Source organism: Mixophyes fleayi, chromosome 3, assembly GCF_038048845.1.
Source record: "Mixophyes fleayi isolate aMixFle1 chromosome 3, aMixFle1.hap1, whole genome shotgun sequence".
Classification (NCBI taxonomy): Eukaryota; Metazoa; Chordata; class Amphibia; order Anura; family Limnodynastidae; genus Mixophyes; species Mixophyes fleayi.
In genome coordinates, this window is record NC_134404.1 from 257688539 (window position 1) to 257701276 (window position 12738).

A 12738-nucleotide genomic window follows, 5' to 3' on the forward strand; every position below is an offset into this window, starting at 1 on the left:
TCACGCGGTCACATCAGCTGGTACTCCGGCTCCCTCCCTTGTCTCTCCCCCTCCGTGCGGTGCTCGCAGTGAATGTCGGGCGTGATGTCATCACGCCCAACATCCATTGGGGAGCGCAGCACAGAGGAGTCACCCACGCGAGAAGAACAATCAGCAGCACAGAATTGGAGAAAAGAGAAGAGGACAGGAGAACAAGCCGATTAAAAGGTAAGTTAAGGGGGGATTTTTTTTTTATTATTTCAAGGGACGCTGACCAGTGGATAAAAGTCACCTGGTCCTGGAGCATCATGGACCTTATCTCCCTGCAACATACTTCTACTTGTAATACTAATGGGGCATTATATATTATTCTCTTTGGCCCATTATAAGTTGTTATCCCTTAACTAACATAGTGGTGTAATTAGCAAAACAGGTCACAATTTGGGGTCACAGTGATGTACATGTCAGGTACCGCAGGCCTGGTCAGGGCACCCTGATATACAATGCCTGGCTTAAATGCACTTTATTGATATTGCATTGAAACAATACAAAAGGTGATTATAGTATAATAACTAGAGAGGATTTTTTGAACAGGGCGATTGATAGGTAAGTATAGGGGGATTTGAAAAAAAAGTGATATATATATATATATATATATATATATATATATATATAAACAAGTTAACCCGTGCATGATACTCATGCATTCTAGTCAAATCAAGCTACTTAAGGTGTTAAAAAGGTTCTTGTCATGCATTTGGGCCATAGCCCAGGCCTCAACCACCAACCACTCCCCACTGTCACCCCCGGCAACCACCAACCACTCCCAACTGTCATTTCTCCTTCAAGAAATATATATATATATTTTGTAAATCTTTATAAACACTTTTAACAATTAACAAATTAAATTAACAAATTAAAAACGTCTTAGTATACCAAATTTCAGCCCATTCTGAATTTTTTTTCCCACACACACTAAGAATTTAGTAGGTCAGTGTATAACTCCGCCCAGCAGGTGGCGCTGCAGCTTGGTTTTATTTTTTCCACACACACACAGACAGACTAACACACGCCACTAGACATTTATATTATAGATATCTCACTTTTTTTCTCATATATATGTGTTAACTATGTTTTCTATGGTTTTTTGGATGATCAGCTATCGTTATTGTTAGTGTATCTTATGTGCGGCCCAAACCAACTCGTCGTCTTCCAATGTGGCCCAGGGAAGCTAAAAGGTTGGAAACCCCTGTACTAAATAAATGAGAACTACAATCCGATTGGTTGCTATAGACAACATCTCCACTTTTTCAAACCTGCAGTTTAGTAAATCTAGCCCCTTGTCTCTTTCTTTATCTATTTCTCTCTATTTCTAAATAAACAGGTCTGCAAAATTTAAGGTATTGAAAGATTTTTAATAATACTTTTATATTCTTAATTATACTCCTGTGTATATCAAGAAAGGGTATATAAAAAAATTACCACATCACATTTACCTATAAGGGGGCTACATACATTTTTAAGAAAATACAATAAGTTTAATTGTTCTTGACATATTTATTGTGAAATACGAATAAGTGTAGACCCTATTACTGTGTTTTTGTCTTAATTACATTATAAAATAACAATAAAAGCAAACAATAAAAGAAACAAAACCATAATTATTGAAAAAATCGTTAATATCTTGTTTTTTGTCTTCAAACTTCGTTTTGTCGCTTTTCGCTTATAAGTTTCTTCTGTGTCATCTCTGTGTCTCATCCAGCAGTAGTCAGCGATTATGCTGACGTCCCTAACGACCCTGGTATCTTCTTTTTACATCTTTAATGTCTTGGTGGAACCGTTCACCCTGTTCTTCACTGTAGTCTCTGAGATTATTCGGGAAATGCTCAATATGGGAATTCAAAAAATGTACCTTTAAACTCATATTGCAACCAAGGTTTCTGTAACTATTAAGCATTTCCCTGACAATTTCTTTGTAGTTTGGATCCTTTACATTGCCTAAAAATTTTGAAATCACTTGTTTGAACAAAGTCCACACGGAAAGTTACACAATATTCATTACACGCCCGAAATGTTCTTCTTTTATTAACTTTCTAATGTCAGGGCCTGTAGAAATGCCTTCCTTCAGTTTAACATCAGATATGTTAGGGAATTGGTGCCAAGATATTTGAAAGTTTCTCCATCTTTAGGCATTGCTTTTACAAATTGTTTCATCAAGCCTAATTTTATAATTTTATATATAGATGTGGAAGTAAAACTTTATTTGGATCTATTAAATTGTATTTGATGACATTATTTTTTCTCAATTCTAAACTTTTTCGAACTGGCCAATTGTTTTTTTGCCAATGTAAATTTGTATCTCTTATCCCATTCACAGAGAAAACATGGGAATTTGGTGTAACCTTGTTGCTGGCCATGCATAAAATTTTAAGATCTCCACATATTAACCAGTTGTGTGTTGCATATTCAATCAGTTCCAAAACAGTTTTCAAATATTTATATGTTTCTTTAAGACTGAATGTGCTAATCGTATTGACGTGTATGTGTTGCATTGTGCAATAAAACTACTTTTAAACTTATCTTTGAAGAATCTATGAATGTATATGTACTGTGTGTGTAGTGTGTACTGTGTGTGTGTTTATGTGGTGGTAGGCAGGGGTTAAAATGAGCCAGCACAGGGCAAAACTGTTTTGCATCTGTTGTATTTGGTTCCACCTTTGCCAACTCACCTTGTAGTTGTAGTTGTTGTGTGTGTGCAATGTTCCTTGTTGACAGTATGGGGTTTAAGCCCTTTGTAAATTTCAGCTGGCACTGTGCAGGGGAAAGTTTTATGACAAGAACTGAATTGCAACGTTCTATACCACCGACTGAATTCATTTAATACAATGTTTTATAATAAATGTAGGCAGAATACATTTATTATTTTAAAGAATATGGAAAAAATGACTTATTCATAAATACATGTTTTGCAGAAAAACGTGATGTGAAATGCAAAATCAAGAGTTATTTTCATGTTCAGAAGTCAAAAATCTATAAATATCATATTAGTTCATTAAAAAAAGCTTTTTCATCGCAGACCTGTGATATTTTAAAATGCAACATTCATGATGAATGCAGCTAATAATAATGAGAAGTATAAATTAAAGTTAATACTCCTGAGGTTTCCTAAGTCTCACGCACTGGAAACTGAAAAACAATAACAGTTCAATAAATGGCTCACCGTGTTTGTCCCCCACCTTCACAACACCTTTACAGCTTACCAACTTATCTAAAATAAAAACAGTCATGTAAAAGGTTGGCAAAAAAGGAGGACATATTTTATTAATTAAAGTAACTTTTTAAATCACCCTTGGTGGCGGAGAAAGGGCACTGCGTGACAGCTACCAAGCTGTTACAACCAGATAAATGTGGGAACTGGCGAAACCGCCATACATCCACTAACAGTGGGATCTAATCCCAAAACTATCATGCGCTAAATTGGCGTCAGAGTGACTGAACCCCTTCTAAACTCATGCTGCCCTCCCTCACCGAGCCGGACAGGGGACCCTCCTCACCGAAGGACCAAGGAGTTACTGGTGCCTCTAAGTGGATAGTGACCTGCAGCCAAACAAACACTAGCGCCTAACTAATCAGCTGCTGAACGCAGTGCCTTCCTACCGCGAAAATTGTTAAAACATAAATAACTACCACCGTAAATAAGGAGTGGGTGGGTGGGATCTCGTGACGAAGAGTGAAGAAACTAGAAAGTGCAGCCACCTATATGAAACCAGGACCCTCCCACAGGAGCTATCATTGGTTGGGTCAGCACTGATGTTAAGCCCTAAAGGTAAGTGTACGTTCTGCTACAAGCACTGTCGCCCTTTAAGTGCGTTCCACCTAAGTGGCCTCACTTGTCATTAAGTACTTAAGATACTAGATATAAGATTTCTGTATGAACTGATAATGGATGTAATTATATGCCCTGTTGCTTGCTATTGCTTTGCAACAAGTGAATGAATAACTATTTTAAAGATCTTCAATCTTTTCATGTCAAAGTTCACATTATTAACACATGGCTAACATAACACTTTCTATCTTGCAGATGTATTGTATGTTGCATTTGAATAAGAAAGGAAAAATCCAGTAGATCATTAGCAATCATTCATCAAGGCGATCAGAAATATGGACAGATACCTAAAGAACATTCTTGTTGTGTCGTTTGGATTTTTGCTATTATATACAGCCTTTGGAGGACTTCAAAGTTTGCAGGTAAGTAATGACATGCTAATCTTGATTATAAAATGCTGAATATGCACATGCTGCTGTTATTTAAATTGGGAGAAAAGTTTGATTAAATACAAAAAACATTTCATTTTTTGTTTCACTTCCACTTGATTTTATTTTAGTCATTGTCATATTGGGCCTGATTCATTAAGGATCTTAACTTAAGAAACTTCTTACTTCAGTCTCCTGGACAAAACCATGTTACAATGCAAGGGGTGCAAATTAGTATTCTGTTTTGCACATAAGTAAAATACTGACTGTTTTTTCATGTAGCACACAAATTCTTGATAGCTTATATGTACACTGAAAATTAAAGTTGATATTTGTGTGCTACATGAAAAAACTGTCAGTATTTAACTTATGTGCAAAACAGAATACTAATTTGCACCCCTTGCATTGTAGCATGCTTTTGTCCAGGAGACTGAAATAAGAAGTTTTTTAAGTTAAGATCCTTAATGAATCAGGCCCAATATGTTTGTTTTATTTGTGTGCTCTGATTTCAACATTGAATCCTGTAGACTTTGTAACTGCTGTGTGAGATTCACTATTCAAAAATATATGACATAATAAAATCACCTGTCATGTTTGTGAAAAAGAATGTTTTGACTTACAACATTTACATATGTAACACATACCGATATGTTATGCTCTCTGCTAGCACAACACACTATGCAAAACAGAGATTTTCATGACCATGACAGCATTACCATTATACTTTTGCATACATAGGGGCCTATTTATGATAAAGCAGCATTGAGACTTGCTGTCACTGCAGTTTAACATTTCTCTATTGTAGTTGAGTGATACTTCTTGGCAGTGGTAAGAGCATGCATGCCAACTTTCAAAACTTCCCTCCCGAGATCTCCTGGGTCAGAAGTCATGTAACAGGGGGGTAGGAGTGAGCGTGGTGACGTTGCGTCGCCGACATTCACGGCATTGAATAGCAGGGGGGGCTTAATGACACAATTAAGCTCCACCCCGCCATTCAATGCCGTGGATTTCGACTCCCCAAAATTCTTGAGCCTCCCGGGAATTACGGGAGAGTAGGAAAGTATGGTAAAAGTAATCTTACCGTCTCACCAGCCAACCCAGGGTGTCTCTGAGAATGTGACCTGATATTGCAGATTCACGCATGTGCAGTGGAACTGGAAGTCTGGCCTTGGGCTTCCATTTCCACATTCACATATAGGGGTCCTGTATTTTGGATCATTAGACACAAATATGAATAATTTTAAAGGAATTCAAAGCAAAAATTATACAGAAATTATATGGTGGATTAGAGCTGGGGAAGCTGTTGCTATTAATTTATATTTAGAATGTTTATGTCTCTTGTTCATACATATCAGTTTTATTTTCAGCCAAATCTGTGCTAAGCTGTACACAAAAATCACCAGGTTTCACTGTTTCCCTCTTAGAAAACATGTTATTTTCTGTAAAGATCCTATGCTATCACCATTTTGAGATGGCAGTAGAGAAAGCAGGACAGTCAAATTCCTTGTTAAATAGGCTGGGGGCTACCACCTGCAAAAGTTGTCAGTTACCCAGTGATGGATATGGACAAGATCTAACTCAGGTGAAAACACTCATTTTCCCTGGAGAAATGGCTGTTCTCCCTTTCATAAATAGGCCCCATAATTCTCACTGATTCAAATGTCTACATGGTCTCTATCTCTGCTTTCCTTATAGCTACAATCTTGATGCAAAAACAGACCTAGGGGTAAATGTATCAACCAGCGGATTCTGCAAGTCACCGATTTTCAGCAACTTTGCAGAGGAAATTTAAAACGGCAATAGCTTTCAAGGCAAAACTTGCCTTGAAAGTCATTGCCATTTTAAATTTCTACTGCAAAGTCGCCAGAAATTGGCCACTTGCAGAATTCACTGGTTGATACATTAACGCCCTAGACTAATTTGTCCGATAGAGCATTATTTATTAAACAGGTGCTTTGACTAGAGATATGGCTTTTCATTAGTTATCAAGTAGTTATCCCCCATCAGAAAAATTATAAAATGATGCACCGGCTTTCTCTTCTCATAAATGATGGAGATAGGTGGATTTTTATTACTGCAATATGTGGGCAATAGAAAATAAATCTCTATAGACACTTTTTAATAAATAGGCCCATACATGTTTGCAGAGTATGCTGTCTATAATGTATAATCCCATGCAAAGAAAAACAGAAACAGAAAGCATTCCCATATTTAAATGTTTATAATATGGAAATAATAAACAATAATAATATACAAATTGCAAAAATATAAACAATATGATTTCACTGTCCTGGAAATGGGTGAGGGCTTGGCCAAAACAGGTTACTGCCGACTATTGATATTTGAACTCTTTAAATACAAAAAAAAAGTATTTATCTATTAGTTTTGATAAAGTGTTGCTTAGTTATAGCTAAAACTGTTGCTTCTTTTTTGTCAAAAACTGTGCAATGTACACAAATATGTGCACATAGACCTATGTATTTTTGAAAAAAGATAATTAAAATAATTAACCTTTGAAATGGAGATGGCCCCTATGGATGCTTACCTTCAGGAGTCATATGAAGCATAAATAAGGGTCAAAAAATCAGCATATTGCTTGACCCAAAGTGCGTAATGGGCCAAAGTGTTGGCCTAATGTGATTGCTCAGCGGGAGAGTACACCTGTAAATGTATACTTTTGCTTTTTGCAAATTACCCCCTCTGTGATGTCAAGTTAGCATCAAAACATTCATAAACAGTTGGTATTATGAATTCTGGTAAAATTATTTAAAATGATAAGAAGAGATCCCTGTCATACTTGACCATGGACATACTGTATGTGTGCATAATCTAAACAACCATTTGTCACATTTTTATTGGGTTTGGTGGTCTTTTTTGGGCCTATTTACTTAATCCTAGACAGTTAGGTCTATAATGGACTAATTGTCCGCAGTGTATAAGGGCAACTTTAAATGAGCTGGTGAGCGAATGCTCACTGTGCACAATACCTTGCTTTTAACACCCACTAAAATCAGCAGTAGACTGTTTGCTCATCCAGTCTACAGCAGATAAACTGACTTACTAAACAAAACAAAAATTACATTTGTTAATCCATAATTCAAATATTAAAATAACTAAAATGTACTGAGACCTGTAGTGAATTATATTTCTCCAATAATTGCATAACTTACAATATACATATGACACTTGAAATAAGGCAACACAGATATTCATTCATTGTACTCATTTTTCAATATCTAAATGATGTATAATTAAGGAATATAAATAAAGAATGCATTTACATTAAGGAACATGTGCATGCTGGCAGTATAAGAGCATTGGGCATATGGAAATTGAGGTTTGACTCTTAATACAAATACTTTCATTTAGTGAAAAGTTAATTGAGCTACAAAATGTGCACTAAAGTCTGTTCCATGTTTTGTTCTAAACATATAGAATTTCTTCATATATATTTTATTTTATTTTATTCAAATTTAAATTTCATTTTAAACTATATATTTAACTATTTTTTATAATAAAGCTAAAATTTTCCTAATAATTGAATGTTCATTTTCATTTTTAGAGTAGCCTCAATGCTGATGAAGGCCTTGGTGTTGCTTCACTGAGTGTCATCTATGGGGCTCATATTATCTCTTCAATGTTCATCCCTCCGATTATGATTAAGAAAATTGGCTACAAATGGACAATTGTTGTCTCGATGTGCTGTTATATCACATATTCTCTCGGAAATTTCTACCCTAGCTGGTACAGTATTTTTATTTTATCACATAATATTAAATATATAATTAAGTAGCATAAAACGTATATGCTTTTGAGCAAGCTTATTGATAGCCAGACTAGCACAACAACCAAGTTATTAATGAACATTGTTTATTTTAAGCTGAACTTTGTGGTTATTACTGTTCAGAACTTGCATAAGGGTGAAAATGTTTTCTTATTCATCCAGTTACATTCAGAAAGCAGATGGTGGTGGGGCATTGAAATGGTTACTATTCCACCTCAAATTTCCTGTTGTGGCTCGGTGCTGAAAGGTCTGCTTCTTGAGTATTGTTCACAGAGGGTGATGTTACAGTAAATAACAATTAAGCCACCACCACATTGGGCCTAGTACAGACATAAGCCAGCATTAACACTGCATGTCAATTTCTGCCAATTCCCCCTTCCTCCTTCTTTGGATGTTTCAATCTCTGAACATGGCTTTTATAAAATAGCTACTGATAAAGTTTGACAATATATTTGTAAAAGTTCCCATACATTGACAGAATTTAAGATGTGTGATAGTATGTGTGACGAAATGTAGTATATCTAATGACTATTTTCTGTTGAATCTATGTATAACACTGTGAATATTTTATGTAACCTTTCAAAGTGTATTTTGTTATCGCACCTGAGTCTGACCTAGGCAAGTGTCAATGGTTGAAAGTAGCCAGGCCCAGAGACAGATCTCTGAGTAGTTTGTGTATGCAGAGGAGTTAGGTTTAGCCAGGCAGAAAGATCAGAGGTGAGAGATTCTCTGAGGTGCCCAAACTTATATCTTAGTGATAGATAATTCTTCAGGAAAACTCTGTGTCATTTTGGGCATCCATCTAACTTAGGTGAAAAATAAAATTCCTAAGGTGGGGGGTGAAGAACCCAGCAAGAAATGGTTTAAAAATTCCTTGTTTCAGACATCAGATTGTTCATTTCTTTGAGGACGGTCTACCACGACTGAAATGTGTCATTCTTCTCAATGTGTACTCCTCACATGCCGATTCCTGAACTTGTAAGTAGGGATTCTGGTTTTATATCCTATTTTATTTTCTGAAACTCATTTGTGCAAACCTATTATATCTCTGTTTATGAACTTTTTGTAAATAAGCCTTGGAAACATTTTTAAGATTAAACATATTTTATCTATCATACTCTCTGTGATTCTTTGTGAACTTAGGAAGCCCAGGGAGGCTCATGCTACATGTGTATGTGATTTATGTGTGAAACATTAATAAGTGGCTCTGGTGAACGTAAGGACACCATAATAAATCCTTCATGATGGCAGAAAAGGTGTATTCATTGCTAAGTGACTAAGGTGACACCAGTCACGGCCAGCTGTTCAGATTGCTGTATCTGGGACAGGCTGCATGTTTGTGACAGTATGCTAAATGTACATTAGATTACATTTAAGAGGCATGCTCTTTTTTGCACAGCTTTGCCAGTGTTATTTCAGAATCCTGTTTTGTCACGTTGTCGCTATGTGGTCTAATAGCTTACTTTTTTAGATACTAGAACTATGTAAGATTTGACAGCATTACCATGAGATATGTGGAAGATATTTGTCAACAAACAAGCCAACTTCTTATATATATATATATATATATATATATATATAGGATGATGTTCATTCTTTAATTGCTCTTGATATACTCATTGCTTTGGACTTTATGCTTTCTTTGTATTATTTATAGTGACATTCGTCTTGCATAGTGTGGCATGCAAACTAGCTGCACAAGTACCACAATCCAATCAGGTTATTCATTAGGATTTTGCAGTTGGATAAAAAATTGTGCAAATATTGTTCCAAAAGAGTTTGCTGAAGCAGTTCAGTAATTTTTCACATGGTCTCAGAATTCAATAACTGCATTTTACTATAGGTACCATTTCAGTTTACAGCAGTTACAGAGAAATATTATTATTAAATGTTGCTTCTGCTAATAAAACTAGTACCAATAGCATGTGAACATATGAAAAACAGCAAATTATGATTAAAATAACCATCAGACAACTGATTATTGGTTATAAAACCAAAATGATAACCATGACCATTGTGGCTTGTGGTGACTAAAATGGTAAGCAAAGGAATTAGAGAAAAGCAGGAATATTTCCACTCCCTCTCCTGTAACCTACACCACTCATGCCAGTCACTGGAATACAATGATTCTATAAAGGAGCACAGGGAGCTTGAGTTTTCCTGTGCTCATTCTGTAATTAATTACTGCAAAAAAGCCCAGTGAGTGGAGCACTGACAGAGTCAGAGACTGGGGAGAGCCATGCTGGGGAACAGGAGCTCAGGTGAAAATCTACCCTGGTGCCATCCGAGATTAATTTTTCACCTTGTCTTATGAGAAGAAATGTGCTGTCAGTCTTGTCAGGGCCATCTTTTCCATTGGACACGATGGGCAGCTGCCCGGGGGCCCCACGGGCAAAGTGGCCCCATAGGCACGGCTCTTAATGAGAATAAATAATACTGCAAAAGAAAAAAACTTGCAAAAAAAACCTACAAGGGTTACTGAGCAAGTACATCTATCTATCTATCTCTATCTCTATCTATATTTGTATACATCTATATATCTATATCTAGGGGCTCCGGTGCACTGCTTTGCCCGGGGGCCCATAATGTTGTTAAGATGGCCCTGAGTCTTGTTCCCCGTGTACACATGAAACAGACCTCCCAACATGACACACACATTACAATTTCCTCTGTACCTGAAATCCACACTTATTTTACTAATGGACTTACCTACGCTGAATTATTTAAGTGTGGTAGATGGTGTTCTAGATAGGGCTGGACACCTCTGATTGAAGTGCAAATACAAGTAAGTTGCCCTTCTGTGTCTACTTAAAACTGCAAGCATATGTTAAGCCCTAGCCCCCAGAAAAATTCCAATTACATATACAATATAATATACAATATACTTTACAGCATACTTTCTGGCCTCTCTGAAAAGTTTTATACCACTTTTAGACTCATAGTTGTAGTTATAACGTGAATTTATTGAGCAGGATTTATATTTTTAGCCTATGTGGTGAAAGTATGAATATGCATGGTTTGGCAAATGGAGGAACCAAATGGTTGTACATCTGGCATATTAAACCTATCCATAACTACAATATACCTTTAAATACCTATCATGTACAGTTCCAAGACCACCATATACAGTTCAGTGCTTGCAGTTTGCAGTTTACTATAGGAACACAACTGTAGCTCTGTAACTAACAACATAGATTTTCACTTATTATTTTCTAGTGGATGACCTAGTGCCTGAACAATTTTCCCCAGTGTTGGAGTGTGGGAGTTTGCCATGTGGAATGCTCTGTTAAGAGAACCATATTAAACAGTTCTCCCGCTTCCTACCAGACAAAAACTGTGTTATCTCCAACCCTGTGTCAGACAAATCACATGCAAGCAACATAACTTAAAATCCTCATGTAAATCACAAACAATATGTTAAAAATATCCACAATCTTTAAAGGTACTTATAATTTGCTATTCCCTCTTGTGATTTACATCACTTGGGAAAAGAAGTATCTCGTCTCTTTCTACTTCTTTCTTCTTGTATCTTTGTTTCCACAGCAAATAAAATCGAATAGTATTGTAGTAGTGGCATCCAAACATATAATGATACATTTTATGCTAATATGCAGTTAAATATCTGTTTTAACAAGTTGTCTTTGATGTAATCCTACTATATAGCTAATAGTTGTCTAGATATCAGGCAGGAATTCAAATGATTGGCATTGTCTAGATCTGAGACAGGGATTCTAATTGGCTTTCCCAAGTCACCCTTCGAGGGAGTTATGATCATGCATAATTGTATAATTGGGCTCTGTACTGGCCACACCCCCTGCACTAGTGTAGTTCTGCCATTGTACAAAAGAAATGGAGTGAATTTATAAGATAAGGGCATGGAAGGCAGAAGAGGATCAGAAAGAGTAGAACAGGCCAGGGTCAGTGTTGCAAGTAAACTGTCAGAGTGAAGAAAAAGTCAGTTCAGTTTCAGAAGGTCATACAGAGTAAAGCACAAGTACAACAAATGCTAACACAAAATGTTGCTACGGTACCAAAGAATAGCCTGAAATGGTTTAAATAGAGAAGCATAAGACTTCACAAGCATGTGCAAAACAAGTGCCTTCTGGGTGCAAGTATAAAATCATCAGCCTCTCTAGGAGTAAGTATATAATGATGCTTGTCAGGGATACTCGACTCTGCCCACTCCCCGACCTAATAACTTATCAAATAATCAAACAGTCAAGCAATGTATCACCTCTATTTTGTTAGGAAATCGCTCCTGACTACCTTTACCAGTCACAAACCGCACTCTGCGCACTCGTGACCCGGAAGTTTACTGTAAAGGGACACACAGGATTCCAAACTTAATTTTTGCACTCACCTATATCTTAGGTTACAGATTTAAATGATCCCTTCCCCAACACAGACACATACTTCCACACCTCTCCTGAACTGCCAAAATCTATCTATAAGGCCTGTAGAGAACCTATGACTTAAATAAGCAGTTAGCACACTCTGTGCTCTGATGGCTAAAAGAGTTAACACTTTCCACACTGGTATTTAAAGGGTTAAAGGGTTAACACAGCCAAGCAATCAACCTCTTCTAAGCGTTAGTCTTTCTGACTTATCATATTTAATTTAATATAATTATGAAGTGCTGTCATTTGGCATGCTTGCTATTCATACAATACTGATTAAAATGTAAGTAATGCTTTATAAACTTTCTTGTAAAAACTAAAGCC

The 12738-nt window shown here is 36.4% G+C and overlaps 1 protein-coding gene across 2 annotated transcripts in view; it reads left to right on the forward strand.

The window, feature by feature from the left end:
- Positions 1 to 4140: 4140 nt before the first annotated feature.
- LOC142142939 (protein unc-93 homolog A-like) overlaps positions 4141 to 12738 on the forward strand; it is a 76949-nt gene continuing 68351 nt past the window's right edge. For both annotated transcript variants that reach the window (XM_075200699.1, XM_075200700.1), the window contains exons 1-2: positions 4141 to 4227; positions 7796 to 7977. In XM_075200699.1, coding sequence (XP_075056800.1) covers positions 4141 to 4227; positions 7796 to 7977 — 269 coding nt within the window. The remainder of the gene's footprint in view (positions 4228 to 7795; positions 7978 to 12738) is intronic.